At 36.9% G+C, this 17,256-nt stretch overlaps 1 protein-coding gene across 11 annotated transcripts in view; it reads left to right on the forward strand.

Moving 5' to 3' along the window:
- Positions 1–16,712, forward strand: part of PIKFYVE (phosphoinositide kinase, FYVE-type zinc finger containing) — an 82,197-nt gene extending 65,485 nt beyond the window's left edge. For 10 of the 11 annotated variants that reach the window (XM_055573305.1, XM_055573303.1, XM_055573302.1 and 7 more), the window contains 11 exons: positions 1,129–1,224; positions 4,096–4,179; positions 4,915–5,012; positions 6,866–7,030; positions 8,377–8,436; positions 9,097–9,273; positions 10,180–10,283; positions 10,634–10,762; positions 11,852–12,113; positions 12,537–12,611; positions 13,409–16,712. In XM_055573305.1, coding sequence (XP_055429280.1) covers positions 1,129–1,224; positions 4,096–4,179; positions 4,915–5,012; positions 6,866–7,030; positions 8,377–8,436; positions 9,097–9,273; positions 10,180–10,283; positions 10,634–10,762; positions 11,852–12,113; positions 12,537–12,611; positions 13,409–13,524 — 1,366 coding nt within the window. In that variant the 3' untranslated portion in view covers positions 13,525–16,712. The remainder of the gene's footprint in view (positions 1–1,128; positions 1,225–4,095; positions 4,180–4,914; positions 5,013–6,865; positions 7,031–8,376; positions 8,437–9,096; positions 9,274–10,179; positions 10,284–10,633; positions 10,763–11,851; positions 12,114–12,536; positions 12,612–13,408) is intronic. The other variant, XM_055573308.1, reaches the window with a different exon arrangement.
- Positions 16,713–17,256: the final 544 nt, after the last annotated feature.

Here is a 17,256-nt window from a genome sequence, read left to right on the forward strand (position 1 = left end):
CAGTAGATAAATAGATTAATAAAGAATTGCTTATATCTATATATACATTTTAAAAGATATACTGCTCCATTGAGGGCAGGAGGGGAAGGGGATGACAAAGGATGACATAGTTGGATAGCATCACTGACTCAATGGACTTGAGTTTGAGCAAACTCCGGGAGATAGTAAAGGACAGGGGAGCCTGGAATGCTGCAGTTCATGGGGTCGCAAAAAGTCAAACATGACTTAGCGATTGAATAACAACAACAATTGATCTCATGATCATAAAAACATATTGCTGATTGTTTATGAGGGTATTACTGACCCAGTACTTTACTGGGACATGGTGTGTTTCTAACAGTGGTGATGAATTGCAATGGCCCTTGCAAGGTTTTGTGTGATCTTGTGTGTACAAGGTTCTCTCATAGTGGGGGAAGAACATAGGCTGGCTGTGAGGGTTTTTCTTCCACTGGTTGACATGTCTGGCTATCAGCTGATGATGCTTGCTCCTGTGAAACAGATGTATGTTAATATGGATTTTGTTCTCAGTTGACTTCTGTATTTATTTATTCAGTTAATGTTTAAACTTACAGAGTGGCAGCTTTAGTGCCTCAGGACGTAGAGAAAGATCAGTAAGGGAAATTCCTGCTTTCAGGAGCTCATGTCTTGAGCTATGTGTTCTGTGGTATAAATGTGTAAAAGGCCTCTGTTTTCTCTGCTTCAGACTTGAATAGTTTATGTCATTTACTGCTGGACTAGTGGTACATTTCCACAGTTTCCAAAAGACTTTTCTTTCAAACTTATAGTAGAACAAAATCTCTTAAACTTCTGCTATTCATTGTAAATACCTTTTGAGATAAATATGGCCCAACGTCTTGCCAACGTGGAAAACTTTGTTTGATGATTCCAGGACCCTCTGATTTGAAAAACAGTTCTGATAATTTTCAGTTGCCTTTAAAAACTTTCTGTTGATCTGTTTTCCTTGGCTGTTTGTTCCAGTTCTGCATACATTTTGGCTTAATTATGTTCATGTAATTATGCATTATTTAGTTAACTTAAAATTGTCCTGAGATTTACTTGTAATTGTGCTAATGGGTTGTATATGTGATTTTCTGCTAATTTTGTTCTGATTTACATGTTTTTGAACAGTGATCCAGATAAACACTACTTAATGTATGAACATGAACGAGTGCCCATTGCAGTCTGTGAGAAGGAGCCCAGCTCCATCATTGCTTTTGCTCTCAGGTATTACTCATAGGGCTTTTCCACCTGTGTTTGTATTTTTATATTTTATGTGAATTTATTTATTAATTGCTGTATTGTTGAGCTCTGTTACATAGAGTAGAGCAAAATATAAGTAAATGTAAAGTAGTAAATATAAGTAGAGAATATATATCCTTTGGGTGCGACAGTTTATTCTTTTTGTATCTGGTAATGTACTGTTTACCCAGGTATTAACAGGATGATTCTTAAGCAAGCTTCTAATAATTAAGTTAACTAGGCAAGTTCTTTGCTAATTCTTATATCCTCTGTCCATTCTCTATATTATAATACGTGTCCATTATATCCTTTCCTTTGGTTTATATATTGATATAATACTTGGAACATAGCTGCCTTTAATCCTCTGAATATCTTTTTTGTGTTTTTCATTTATTTCCTTCTTGCTTCCCACACATAGAAGGTCAAGTTTCCCTAGAGTAATGCTGTTCCTAGGCCTTAACTCATTTACATGCCCACAATTATGTGTCTTAAAGAAGGGCCCCTGTTTAGAAATTTTTATATATCGTGTCTAAAATAACAAAGCTTTTTAATATTAATGATGTCTTGGCAGTGATAGTACCTAGTTTAAGTAGAATCTAAGATGTTTAATAAAAATTTTTTTCCCTATTGAAAGACATTGAAATTAAAATTTTATTTTTATTATTGGTTACAAGTTGTCCATTTATTCAACAAATATTTGAATGTTGCAATGTGTGGTATACTAGGTACTGGGTATAAGGAGAAACAAGATAGATTTATAGACTTCAGCATTTATAGAGTTTAGAGTTACTATTTGGACAATAAGGAGTTTTTTCCTTTAGAAGATTCCATATGATACATTTTTTTATCATTGCCTTTTGATGTTCATGAAGTTTTTGCTTCTCATTTTATTGGTTAGTCAACTGGAAAAGGTCAGTTTTCATTCCAATTCCAAAGAAAGGCAATGCCAAAGAATGCTCGAACTACTGCACAATTGCACTCATCTCACATACTAGTAAAGTGATGCTTAAAATTCTCCAAGCCAGGCTTCAGCAATACGTGAACTGTGAACTTCCAGATACTTAGAAAAGGCAGAAGAACCAGAGATTAAATTGCCAACATTTGCTGGATCATCGAAAAAGCAAGAGAGTTCCAGAAAAACATCTATTTCTGCTTTATTGACTATGCCAGAGCCTTTGACTGTGTGGATCACAATAAACTGTGGAAAATTCTGAAAGAGATGGGAATACCAGACCATCTGATCTGCCTTTTGAGAAATCTGTATACAGGTCAGGAAGCAACAGTTAGAACTGGACATGGAACAACAGACTGGTTCCAAATAGGAAAAGGAATACGTCAAAGCTGTATATTGTCACCCTGCTTATTTAACTTACATGCAGAGTACATCATGAGAAACGCTGGGCTGGAGGATGCACAAGCTGGAATCAGGATTGCCAGGAGAAATATCAATAACCTCAGATATGCAGGTGACACCACCCTTATGGCAAAAAGTGAAGAAGAACTAAAGAGCCTCTTGATGAAGGTGAAAGAGGAGAGGGACAAAGTTGGCTTAAAGCTCAACATTCAGGAAACTAAGATCATGGCATCTGGTCCCATCACTTCATGGCAAATAGATGGGGAAACAGTGGAAACAGTGTCAGACTTTATTTTTCTGCTCCAAAACACTGCAGATGGTGATTGCAGCCATGAAATTAAAAGACGCTTACTCTTTGGAAGTAAAGTTATGACCAACCTAGACAGGATATTAAAAAGGAGAGGCATTACTTTGCCAACAAAGGTCCGTCTAGTCAAGGCTATGGTTTTTCCATTGGTAATGTATGGATGTGAGAGTTGGACTATAAAGAAAGCTGAGCGCCGAAGAATTGATGCTTTTGAACTGTGGTATTGGAGAAGAGTCTTGAGAGTCCCTTGGACTGCAAGGAGATCCAACCAGTCCATCCTAAAGGAGACCAGTCCTGGGTGTTCATTGGAAGGACTGATGCTGAGGCTGAAACTCCAATACTTTGGCCATCTCATGTGAAGAGCTGATTCATTGGAAAAGACTCTGATGCTGGGAGGGATTGGGGGCAGGAGGAGAAGGGGACAACAGAGGATGAGATGGTTGGATGGCATCACCAACTCAGTGGACATGGGTTTGGGTGTACTCTGGGAGTTGGTGATGGACAGGGAGGCCTGGCATGCTGGGGTTCATGGGGTCGCAAAGAGTTGGACACGACTGAACAACTGAACTGAACTGAACATACTGCATGAATAGATAAGAAAGGCAGGAAAGTCAATGAAAAAAATATGTGTTTTTTACTATTAGGAAGCGGATTTTCTAGTTGACGTCACCTTTTTCTAATATCTTGGAAAAATAATACATGTTCACATCTGATTTATCTAAATCAGGGTTCCCAGGCTGCTAGTTGGATTTTGCTGGACAGTGCAACCTTAAAAAAAATGTTTTTTTCTTAAAGTTGAGCACTTTTAAGTTGAAAAGCACTCTCAAGTCCCTTTCCTCCCTATTACACTAAATGGTGAAGTTTCATGCTTTTCAATTAGCTGTTCAACCCCCTGAAGGCATTTGATCTAAATGTTAGTATGGAGGCCTTCACAATCATTGTTTAGGATATTGAGTCTGGCTGGTGTGTTGGATTATATTTTGTATTATTTTTTGGTGTACATATTGACTTTCTTCATGAAGTTTCTACTTGATAATTTTTGTTATTTAACTCTAATGTTATTTGTCTAAGTACATTAGATGTGGATGCTTATAATGTTTGTGTTTCTATAATGCAAAGCTTATTCTAAAGCATATGATTTACTTTAAAAGAAGACCTTAATGTTTAACATATTTCAATCTGTTTCCATCCTAAGTTGTAAAGAATACCGGAATGCCTTAGAGGAATTGTCCAAAGCCACTCAGCGGAACAGTGCTGAAGAAGGGCTTCCAACAAACAGGTGATACGTGATTGAGGAAAATTTATTTTAATTGAACTATATCATTTTCTACGTGTTCCTATTTCAGTTTTATTACAGCTTATTGTTGATGTAAAAGTTTCTAGAGTTTAATCAGTGGCACTCATTTTTTAGCCAGTAATTGACAGAACAAAATTCAGGTATAGCAAAAGACCTTAAAAAGTCTGCTAGGTTACAGTTTTCTTATAAGTGTCATAGAAGTTCAAAGTGTATTGCATATTTACATTTTTAAGTTTTTAAGTTCTCTTTGCTGTGAAAATTAATTTCTGAAATTGGTAAACTACTGCCTAGCTTTGTACTTTAAATACTTTAAGAATTTTCCATAATAATTAAAGATCTTAACAGCTAAAAAACAAAGCAAACCTCTGCCAAACCAGCTCTTTTAAGTATTTTTGGTATTTTAGGTATTTGAGACAGAAATTGTCATAATTGTCACCATTGACTTACGGGTGCTATAATATAGCTCTGATAGACCTGAGAAAAATATTTTAAGACCCTGTATTCTTAAAGCTTTAACATTTTTCTTTTTCTTAAAAGTCTAGTATACATTTCAAGACTTTTTCTTCCATGCTAACCTGTGTTTATATAAATTATGAACCAGATTTCTGATATTGTGGGTGGGGTTAGGTGGGAAGTAGATTAATATAGGAATTAGAGTACTTGTTATTTTGTGTCTGAATCATATAAAACCAACTTTTCTTCTGTTTCTCATTTTAGTACTTTAGACAGCAGACCAAAGAGTAGCAGCCCAATTAGACTACCTGAGATCAGTGGAGGACAGACAAACCGTGCGGTAGAAGCAGAACCACAGCCAAGTAAGATTACAAATGGAGAAGTACTTTTGTTTGTAATTGTGGTTTGAAGAAGAAAACACATTAAATAAGAAATACCATCTGGCAAGGATTTATTGTTTCTGATCTTTGAACTATAATATGGATGTAAAATTTTTATATATTTTCTTTTGTGTATATTTCACTTTTCTTTGATTTTTAAGTTTTTGAGTTTGAAACGCCTAGAAGCGTTTCATGCAAAAAGAAGGTCCATGCAAAAAAGAAGCAGGATCAGCCTTCTTGGCTAGAGCTTTCAGTTTAAAGCATGCGACATAAGAAATATACTATCGGTTTTTTTTTGTTGTTTGTTTGTTTGTTTTTACAGCATTGTTGGCATTGTGAAAAGAACTTTTCATGTCTTATCTTCTTTAATTCCCACAATAACCCCATATTAGACATATCTCCATTTTTCAGAAAGTAAGTTAAGACTTAGATTAAGCACTTTGCTCAAGGTTACACAGGTAGTGGGGAGCAGAGATTTGAAGTTGTGTTTGTCAGGAATATTCCCTACAAGTAACAGAAAACCCAGTTGGTGATGGGCAGGGGAGCCTGGCATGCTCCAGTCCATAGGGTTGCAAAGAGTCGGACACAACTGAGTGACTAAACTGAACAGAAAACTCAAATCTACTGGGGCTTAAACAAAGGACAGTTTATTTTTTTAAAATAGCAACGTCTGCAAATGGGCAGTTGCTGGCATTGGTTCAGCTACTTGGCTTTGTCATGACAACATAAGGGTTAGTTTCTCTTTGATTTCTCTTAAATTTTATTCATGGTCAGAGATGTCTCACTCTAATGTCTGCATTTGAGGCAGAAGGAAGGGAAGTACAAGCTTCTGCTCTTGTCTTTTATTAGGAAATTCCCTTTCCTTTTCAGTCTCATTGGTTAGAACTGAGTCTCATGGCCACCCTTTCCTGCAAAGGAGACTGAGAAAGTGGTGAGCATCATTGTCCTGGCTAGTTTATACAAATCATGATTCTTTTCCTGGGACTCCACATGCTGCTGCCCTAAAGAATATTGGAGCTCTGTTAGCAAGGAGCAAGGTGGGATTGGATATTGAGGAGAATGTGATAGTGTCTGCCACCCTAAGTAAGCACTTAATGATTGAGATTTGGTGTGGATTTTGTTAATGGTAAATGTACAAAGGGCTTCCCTGATAGCTCAGTTGGTAAAGAATCTGCCTGCAATGCAGGAGACCTCGGTTGGATCCCTGGCTTGGGAAGATCCCTTGGAGGAGGGAAAGGCTACCCCCAAATTAGGATCATATGTATTAATGATATGATGAAGCTCAAAAGGAAGAATAAAAGTATAGAACAAGCTTTAGTGATATCTTTGGCCATCCTATACTACTTATTTTTGAAAAATGCTAAAACTCAAATTATATATTTTGCTGTGTTAAAATATAGGAACACAGATGATATAAATATGTTACTTTTAACTTTGAATCTTCATAGCTTGGAATACTGTTCTGTGTTAGTTTAATGAGCTGTACTGTAATACTATAAGAACCTAGCCCTATCTTAAACTTGTTGCTTAAGATACTATGATGGCCTTGGAAAGAAATTTTTTAAAGTCTTTCTCTATATTTAATAATTTCTCACATTTTGATATGTAGCTATCTGAACATTGCTTTTCTTCTGTTCTTGATAATAAGAGTGCTTGATTGCCCCCTAAAGCCCCCATAAACCATATGGAATAATAATCTGTGCAAATGAATCCATTAGTGTTACTCTTATTTATTACTTTTATATAATGGTTACTGCTTACACAGGAATGAATTTTAAATTTTTAGTTTTCTACGTGCAGTGACCTGTACTTAATATGTTACCTCTTATTTTTAGCCAAAAAGGCTTCTGGAATGTTGTCCTTCTTCCGAGGGACAGCAGGGAAAAGCCCTGACCTCTCTTCCCAGAAGAGAGAGACCTTACGTGGAGCAGATAGTGCTTACTACCAAGTGGGGCAGACGGGCAAGGAGGGGACGGAGAATCAAGGCATTGAGCCTCAAGGTGTGTTGAAGGAGACCAAATGTGCTTGTTTTAGGCTTCAGTTTACTTACTTCAGTTGGTTATGTTCCTTACAGCTTTAAGTAGATGCTTCTACTGCAGAAATCAGGGCCTTCCTGCTCTTCTCACACCGTGGTGGGATAGAGTGGGAAAAGCCTGGTGCTGGGAGAATCCAGCTGGTTTCAGGTATCATCAGAAATCCTTACTTGCTGTATCGATAATGGAAAAGCAGTGTCTTCCAAGGTTTACTGAGGACTAAGTGACATTATGCATCTGTCTCACTGTATAGCTCACAGTGTATGTTCAAATGAGGTCATCCCATTGCCCTCTCAGACATCCCCTTTCTTCTGCAGTCTCTGTAAGGTGGAAGCTACTGATACCCACCTTCATTTAGGTATTTAAAAAAATACATCTACCTGATGGTGTTTGAATACAGGGTTAGACCAGGAGTCAGATAACTGAGCTGACCTGTCTTTGTAAATAAAGTTGTGGTGGAACACACACACCCTCCCTTTCATTTACTTACTGTCTGGCTGCTTTCCCATTATATTGGCAAGTTGAGTAGTGGCAACTGAGTAAAATACTTACCATCTGGCCCTTTAGAGGAGTAGTTTAGCAGCCCCTGGGTTACAGCATGAATTAGTAGTTTAAGAAATAGAGATTGCATGATACGTTTTCATTAATAATTAAGATCTGTGTTTAGTATTCTATAGGCTGTGATCCTTAGAAGGCATTGGTGCTTTGAAAAAAATAATTTTGAAATGGGAAACTTAGAGGATGACTTGTTCTTCTAGATGTTAAAATGTATTACAACTCTACAGTAATTAGAGTTAAAATATATTACAACTCTACAATAATTGTCTGGCAATAAGTTTGCCAGACACATTAGTCAAATAAGAAAAACAAAACAGCTCTGAAGTAGATATTAGTATATTTTCTATAGTGCACATATATCTTAGTATATGATAAAGCATCTCAGAATATTGGGAAAGCATTACTCTAGACACAGGGAAAACTGGTCATAAACTTTGGTAAAATAGCCACAGAAAGTCTTGATGTTAGAATTGAGTAAGTTTATTGCTATCATAGGGATTATTTAACTATAAGAAAAATTATTCTTCAATCTGAATTCTCTGATTTTTAATCTAAAAATTGATCTTTCAAAACATACATAATTTTTATTGTAATAATTTACAGTTAATTGTATGCATGATGCTTGTTTGAGCGTGGCTTGACTAGGATAATACTAACTGACTTAGTTTTTAATTTATATCAGGGAAAAAGAATACACAAAATAAACTGATAACTGCCTAAAACTTTGGCTCTACTAATGATGTTAAATCTTTTAGATGAAGTAGATGGAGGAGATACACAGAAGAAACAACTTACAAATCCTCATGTGGAGCTTCGTAAGTATGAGATAAATCTCTGGTTTGGGCACCCAGGACTATAATTGAATAAACTCCATTATTTGAAGCTCCTAGCTTCACACTAGATAAATATCCTATCTCTTGAAATGAATACTAAGTCTTTGTGCTGATGAGCATTTGTTTCATCTAGATTTAGTTTATAAACTTTACATTATTTAATTTAAAAGGAAATCTATTTGTAAATTTAATTTAAATATAATTTAATTTATAAATTTTAATTTAATTAGATGTCTAAGGTTTAAATAATTTGTTCTTGTATAATTTAGAGCCGCAGTACCTTACCAAGGCATCTGGAATTGTGTGTACATGTTTTGTTACCCAGAATAGTAACACAGTGAAATTTAAGATGTAACCATACAACGATGAAAATGCAGTAACCAGCATAAAATTAGAACCGAGTCTTGTTTTATGTTTGGTTGTTTTTCTAGAAATATGTAAGGGTGGTCCTAAGGTACTCTCTTAATCCTTCCTGAAGACAACAGAATAGTGATAAACAGGGATATAGTAGACTTAACATGAAAAATACTATCATGGAGAAAATTAAATGCTTGCATTTGGTGTGGGGGTGGGGAGTGGGCAAGAAGGAAAAGATACTTCTGATTCAGAAGAGCTTTTTTCTAAAAACATTTCTGTTTATAGAATTTTCAGATGCCAATGCCAAGTTTTACTGTCGGCTCTACTATGCGGGAGAGTTTCATAAGATGCGAGAAGTGATTCTGGGCAGCAGTGAAGAAGATTTCATTCGTTCGCTTTCTCACTCTTCTCCGTGGCAGGCCCGAGGAGGCAAATCAGGAGCTGCCTTCTACGCTACTGAAGGTAGGCTTTTTTGCTGTTGTTGTTTAGTTGCTCAGTTGTGTCCGACTGTTTGCGACCCCATGGACTTAGCCTGCCAGGCTCCTCTGTCCATGCAAGAATACTGGAGGCAAGAATTTCTCCAGGCAAGAATACTGGAGTGGGTTGCCATTTTCTTCTCCAAGGCCTTTTTGATCATTTGCTAATTAAGCGGCATCCATCTTTTTTCCCTCGGATAATTTATGAATCCCTTGAACTGAGGTAATGTGATGTGTCATTTAGCAAACATGTTTTTCTTTTCATGCTTGAGAGGATTAATGAAAGACAGGTATTGATCAAATCCCTACTAAATTCTTTCTAGTCCTGAGTTTTCCACATGTAAATAGTAACAGAGAACTTCTAGAAAACTCACAAGGTACCTCAGAGCTGATGGGAGAAAGATAAAAATTGAAACATTTGACTTGAAAACTGTAAGGCCAAGTTCTTAACCTGCAGGAGTTGACAGCAGATTGCAACCATTTGTACTACATATTTGAGTTCTCCGTACTCACTGAAAGTGCAGTTACTTGAGAAAATGCATCAGCAGAGATGTGCTTGATAGGCACTTTTATAACTGTTAGTTCCTGGATTGCTAACAAAGGAATTGGTAACATTTTACTTGGTAGTTTTAAAAAGTAGATCATCTAGCTATGACTTCAGGTGTGCAACTGTCAAATGTAGAGTTTTATTGACTATATAAATTCTCAGAAGCCCTTCCAAACCTTCAACTTGAGAACTATATTCTGATCAAAATCTTCTCAGCGTTATCGTATTAAAAACATCCCTTCAAAACATGAAGTGAGCAAGTCATTTAGGATTCTTAGAATGATTTATTTTAGATTACCTCAGTAAATATTGCAACTGAATAAACGTGAAATTTTTGCCTTTTAGATGACAGATTCATTTTGAAGCAAATGCCTCGTCTGGAAGTCCAGTCTTTCCTTGACTTCGCACCACACTACTTCAATTACATTACAAATGCCGTTCAGCAAAAGGTAGAAACCTAAACCCTGATCTGTAACTAGAGTTTACTGGTCCATTTAACCTCCTGAAAGTGCTAAGGGCAGTTTTCTCTATGCTTTTCTGTTTGTTACAGAGTAGTTTGTTATTCTCATAGAAAAAATTTGTCCCTCCCCCATTCCTTCTCTGCATTGGCAGCCACAAGCTAGTTTTATATTTCTTAAGTCTGTTTCTATTTTGCATGTACATTCATTTGTATCTATATTTTTTAGATTTCACATATATGTGATATCATACAGTATCTATTTTTCACTGACTTCACTAAGCATAATATTCATAAGTAATCCTTTTTGATAAGAGGTTACTTTTATCTTTGCTGAATTAGAGGCCTACTGCATTGGCCAAGATTCTTGGAGTTTACAGAATTGGTTATAAGAATTCTCAGAACAACACTGAAAAGAAGCTAGATCTCCTTGTCATGGAAAATCTTTTCTATGGGAGAAAGATGGCCCAGGTAAGGATAATGAACCACGCAAACTAGCTGCTGGATCCCTTCATATTTTTGGTTCCTGAACATAATGATTAGAGAATAACATGGTATTTGATAGTAAATATTAAACTTTGGTTACTAGGTCAGCTTTAAGTTTTGAGTTACTGAAAGAATAAAGAGGAATATTATGGACTGGTCCTAAAATTTAACATAAACAATATCCTAGAAACACAGAATTATAGAGTAAGAAGGCAGATCCAATGGGTCTGGCCATTTTAAAGATGAAGAAACTGAGGCTCAGAGGAATTGAGGACTTTATCAAGGTCTCACAGCTCTTCCTAGAATTCAAGTTGGTCTAGATTCTAGAACAGTGCTCTTCAATGTACTGGTCTTTGAACTGTTTCCAGTCTGTGGAGCTAGGAGCTTGAATGAGAATGTAATTTTTTTTTTAGAATGTAAGTTAATGTACTGCTTTCTTCATTGAGAAAGTCTTGCTATAGCAAAAGCTGCTGCTGAACTAAACTGTAGGTTTAATGATGTGTAATCAGTTTACATTCTGGCATCAGCTTCTCTTTGATCTTGAGTCAGGAACAGCTGATTAGCTGGTCTGTAGAATACACCTCAGGTTCCACTGGTCTAGTTCCCAAGTCCCCTGACTAGCATTGTTTTTTCCTACTGTCTAGAAATTCCTAGAAATATGCTGTTGCTTCTGCATTCTCCTGCACAGTTTTGATATCAAAACTTGAAATTTCCTAAGACTGTTTACATCTGTTTTTCAAACTGGTTTATGATTCAGCAATATATTTTTGGAGTTACTTGTTAATGTTTCTTATAGTTGATTAAATGGGTCAGTATATTTCTGACATATTTGAATATTTGGGTACCTAGTTATTAGTTTCATATGATACAATTATATCACCATTTGCTTTTTGTGTTATATAATTACAATGTATGCATTCAATGACTTACATAAGTTATAAATTTTAAAGTTAAATATTAAAGTGTTTATAAGGATAGTGGGTACAAGGAAGCTTTCTGCCTTTTAAATTTAATTATATTAATTAACCATTTGTAGCAACTCACATAAATGACAGAGAATTCTCTTTCTGCTAGGTTTTTGACTTGAAGGGTTCACTTAGGAATCGAAATGTAAAAACCGATACCGGGAAAGAGAGCTGTGATGTTGTTCTTCTGGATGAAAATCTCTTAAAGATGGTTCGAGACAACCCTCTGTATATCCGTTCTCATTCCAAAGCTGTGCTGAGAGCCTCGATCCGGAGCGACTCCCACTTCCTTTCTAGCCACCTCATTATAGACTATTCTTTGCTAGTTGGGCGAGACGATACCAGCAATGAGCTAGTAGTTGGAATTATAGGTAGGTTGATGAGCATGTCTTATGTGCAGTTCATGATTGAAGCCAGAGTAACCTTTGAAGACTATACTGAACCTGTTGTAGTAATAGCTTATTGAATGTTTTCACAAACTCATTTGAAATTTTAAAAATAATAGTTTTTCTGTTCTAGTACTTTTATTCATATTTCTCATTTCCATTTTCATTATCAAAAATATATGTATTCAGGAATTTACTTAAGATAAAGCCCTGTGAGGTTGTTATGAGGTTTGGAAGAATTAAAATGGTAAAAAACCCTTAGGACAGCCCTTGGCATATTGTCTACACCTACAATATTGCCAGCACTCAATGTTAACTAATGTAGAAGTAATAGCAGTGGTAATTGTGATTGTTATCTGCTTATATTTATTAAGAGAGCTTTTACTGCTCATCTCACCCCTGCAACAGATTATATCCGAACATTTACCTGGGACAAAAAGCTTGAGATGGTTGTGAAATCAACAGGAATTTTAGGAGGACAAGGTGAGCAGAATTTTTGTTCAGTTTACTCTTTAAACTGTTCTCATTATCTTCCTCATCAGTTAACATATAACAAATGGATACTTCAGAAAAAATTATAAAACATAACTGGTTATCTTTGACTTTATCATCATTTCCAAAATGATCAAATAATAAAAGGAATTGTTTAAATGGGGAAATACGGGATCTTAAATATGTGTTAAGATGCGGTGCCTGCTGCATGCTGAGTTGTGTCCAACTCTTTGAGACCCCCTGGACTGTAGCCCACCAGGCTCCTCTGTCCATGGGATTCTCCAGGCAAGAATACTGGAGTTGTCATTTTCTACTCCAGGGGATCTTCCTGACCCAGGGATCGAATGCACCTCTCTTGTGCCTCCTGCTTTGGCAGGTGGACTCTACCACTGCATCATCTAGGAAACTCTGTTAAGAAGCCAGAGGTTCTCAAAATGAAAAGTTAAAGGAAAGAAAGGCCAGAGTTCCTGAACAGGAGGTTGTCCTGATTAACGCTTGAAGTCCTTTAAGTTCTCTGAGCACTGAGAGCACCAGGTGTGCTTTCAGACATCTCTCATTTCTAGGCAAGAGCGTCTTTTAAAATAAAAAGGTCCTACCAGGAAGGACTGTCCCTTGTCATGTCGTACAGTGAGCACCCTCTCTTTTTTCTGAGCCCATCATAGTGTGTGTGCTTACAGGACATGGCATTTTATGTTCGTTTACATGAAAGAACATAGCTGTCGAAGTCAGTGGTCTGGTCAGTTATGTAACAGCTTCCTTTTTTTCCCTTTACCCTTTTGTAATCCTAGGTAAAATGCCGACCGTGGTCTCTCCAGAGTTGTACAGGACTAGATTCTGTGAAGCCATGGACAAGTATTTCCTGATGGTGCCAGACCACTGGACAGGCTTGGGTCTGAACTGCTGAAATGAAACACATACTCTGAAACGGGCCAGGAGGAAAAGGGGGCCTGGAACCAAAGGACCACAAGTCAGCTACATGTTTTATTTCTTTGTCACATTCACCACAGTGTGCAAAGGCCTTTCAGTTCTGAAGTTGGGTAGGCCATCTGTAGCTGAAGGGTTGAAACTCCATGGATTTGCACTTTGGTTTTTGATACCTACAAGTTAGCTAACCATGGGCTGGGAAATTGCACAAGTATTTTGTTCACATAAGCTGAAATCTAGATTCATTTCAAAGGTCTGAGAACAAATGTATGGTTGGAGATGAGATTGGCTGAACAATGGGTTGTCATGTTTGCTGACAGTCCCCTTAAGCAAACAGTGTGTCATAGATTGTAACTCTCCTGGCCTCACATTGGATACATTCTTTTTCTGGAAAGGATTGGTAGAGCTGGTGAATTTTCCTTGTGTTTCTTATGTAACAATTTAATGTTTGCCTATTATCAGAATTTCTGAAACTCTAAAACAATTCTGAATTATTCTATCAATGGCCAGTTAAAGAGATGGATGCAAGCTGTTCTTGTTCTGCTGAGGAATTTGACTTAAATTGGGAATCCTGTTGTGTTCTGTATCTTGCCCTGTTTTCAAGTATGTTTGATAGTTTTCAAGTTCTATCACTTCTTGTCTGTGGGTGACAGGAGGCCACAGCCATTAACTTCAGGCCTTTTTCTGGATCTGTTTTTTAAGCCTGTTTACAACTTTTGTGCAAGTAGTACGCAGAACTGCACTTGTCTGCGTGTGCTCATAGTTTAGGTTTTTCTCCCACTTTCAGGGAGATATTACTAAATGAGTCTAAAATGACTAAATCCCCAAAGGGATAATTATTAATGGAAGATTATTTTTAATCTAAAAAGAAAAATTAGGCCTGATCCAAGAAATTGGGCGAGGGAAGCACTCGCCTGTTCTTTGTAGAGGTAAAGGACCAGTAGTGTGTACTATAGGTATAACTAGTGATTTATGTAGCATCTATAAAATTACGATGTTTCCCATATGGACATCCTTGTTCTCTAACTTTCTGAACGAATTTCTAGGCCAGTTCTGACTGTTGAGAAATGTTACGAAATAAGGTATTCTTAGTAAGAAACTCCTTGTTTAATAGTTTTTGTTTGTCTAAAAAGTGATCAGAAGTCTATGGCTAACAACACAACCCCAGATATTTTCTTGTGGCTTCTTTCCATAATAAGGCTAATTTGGGGATTTATAACATTTTAAGGTTTCCACCCTTTCAGGCTTCCCATAGTAGCATGTTTCTTTTGCAGCTTCCACATAATAAGAAAAAGTCTGGATACATTCCAGTTACAGAGACTTAAGTTTATGAAATAGGAACATTTTGGAAGGTTTACTTGAGAAAATGAAAGCATTAGTTTGGTGTTTGGTGCTTATTAGAGACATGGTTTGCACTAGAAACAAGCTGACCAAGGGTTCTAACTGGTCTGATGACAAGCTTTTTTTTTTTTTTTTTTTTTTTTTAAACATATGGTGTGCCTTTTGAACAATACAAAGCCCTGATGTTGGTTTTGTTGTCAAAGACCAGTCCAGAACTGGAAGATGTGGAGATATCCACTCCTCTCGTGTCCAGGAACAATGGATACTGCATCTCATTTCGAGTGTAAACATGTCTTGCGTCTCTGTTTATTTTTTTTGTGTCAGGATACTTAGGGTTGTTTACCCTATCCATTGCTCACACCTCTAGTCAGGAACACTTCCAGGAGCAGGTGTCTTCCTCCAGATGCAATCAGATTGTTTCTCTGTTTTGGTCTCAATACCTTATGTACAGCTTGAATGCTCCATTGAAATAGGTCTTGACAATAATGTGTCTTCTTGATTTTGGTTTCCTTGCCCATGACTTGAAGAACCAAGTATTATTATTTTTTTTTTTAAGTACTGCTGTTGCTTAGGTATTTTTGTGGCTAAAAAATTCCAATGTAATGTAATCTGAAGTAATACTTGTTTCCTTGCAAGTGTGATCTGTCCATTTAAAACTGTCTTAATGAAGGGAAAATATAAAACTTAATTTGTCATGAGTGGTAGAACTGTCTACCTGGCCTCCTGCTGCTCTTATTTAGGCCACTACCAGATATATAAGCCTTTTCAAACACTGTCGACTCAGTGTTAGACACCGAGTGACTGTTTACCTCTGTTGAATTCCCCACCGAGGCCTGGAGAACCTTGATGCTGAAAAATTAAGAATGAGGAAGGAATGTTAATACTTTGCTCTGTAGCATAAAAAACACATTCTGAGAATAGTTGATAGTAGCACAAGAAAGCTATGTAAACATGTTGCATTGTATAAAAATCTTATCTACAGATATAAACTGTTTTAATGCCATCAGAACTAAAAATATAAAGGATTTCCTTTTCCTTTTTTTCTTTTTTACCCAAGCCTGAGAAAAATAAGGGGAATAAACTGTTGTAAGCCCTTTTGTAGTCTATTGAATGTTTTAAATTTATAGATACTCAAATTTATAGATACAGAATGTCCTACTTATAATTGTTCCCTTGATTCAGCAAGTGAGTGGTTTTCTAGCTTTGGCTTTTATTTGGTATTGTAAATAGTAGGGTTGTATTGGTTTTTGTGGCATTAGCTGTTCCTTGGCTTTTTACCCATTAATGGTGGACTTATATAAAACTGCTGAGGAAAGTTATCTACCTACAGAAAGTTTGCTTTAGCTAGCAGAGTACTAACCCTTGTGAATGAGCCTGGTGATAAAACAGACTAGGCCATTCGTTATTCCTCAAGTGTTAACATACTGATTTAAGCAGTATTCAAACCATCTAGTGCAATGCCTTTTTTGTTTGTTTTTGTAACACGGGTGCAGTTGTATTATAGAAAAATAAAAATTACAATCATGCGCAGTTTTATTAATGCTGCTGTGCTGGTTTTGTAAAAAAAATGTACATTATGTCTTTGTCAGGTTTAATTTTAACGAGAGAAATGACATTGTAAATCAGAATAGCCTCTTTTAATTTAATATGAAAAATCCAATTAACAATATTGAAAATACTTAGTGTATTATATTGTATATATTTCTCTACTTTGATTCCGGCTGTTTTATATCATTGACATGTTATTTAAGAGATAAAACTGCCTTGAACTTTTGGAAACTTAACACTGTAAAAAGAAGACTTACAATAAACTGAGAATCAACTTCACTTTGTTTTGAATCTGCTTGAGGAAATTAACAAAAGGAGATGGGAGTTGGCGCCTAAGCCTAGCCCGGGCCCAGCTGTGTTGCCCTCTGTTCATTCTGTCCTTCTTCTATTGGGAGAATCGAAGCCTTTCTCTAATAAATAACCCTTCTCTATAGATCTAAGAAAGGGGGGTGCTAAATCCTTAGGTTCACTTCACCCAGTAGGGGCCTGGCCTTTGCTGTTCATCTCCTTTTCCTCAGTTCTTCTGTGTTTCCTTAGGGCGCTCAAGAAAGGTCAGCCTTGCCCAGCGGGGAACGGCTGAGTCCACCTCCAGGGCAGGCTCTATTATTAGTTGCTCCCACTCTTCACAGGGTCCCTGAAGAGGATACCATAAACTGCATCCTGCAGCTGTAAGCACGGCAGCTCCCACCCACCACAGCCGGGACTCACCTGACAACAGTGAGGGCCCCTGGACAGAGTAGGTGCCTCCTGCCCCCAGGGATGCCCGGGCGGCCTGGCCTGCTTCCCCAAACCCCCAGCTGTGGCAGAAAACCGTTTATTTCAT

Source organism: Bubalus kerabau, chromosome 3, assembly GCF_029407905.1.
Source record: "Bubalus kerabau isolate K-KA32 ecotype Philippines breed swamp buffalo chromosome 3, PCC_UOA_SB_1v2, whole genome shotgun sequence".
In the NCBI taxonomy this organism is placed as follows: Eukaryota; Metazoa; Chordata; class Mammalia; order Artiodactyla; family Bovidae; genus Bubalus; species Bubalus kerabau.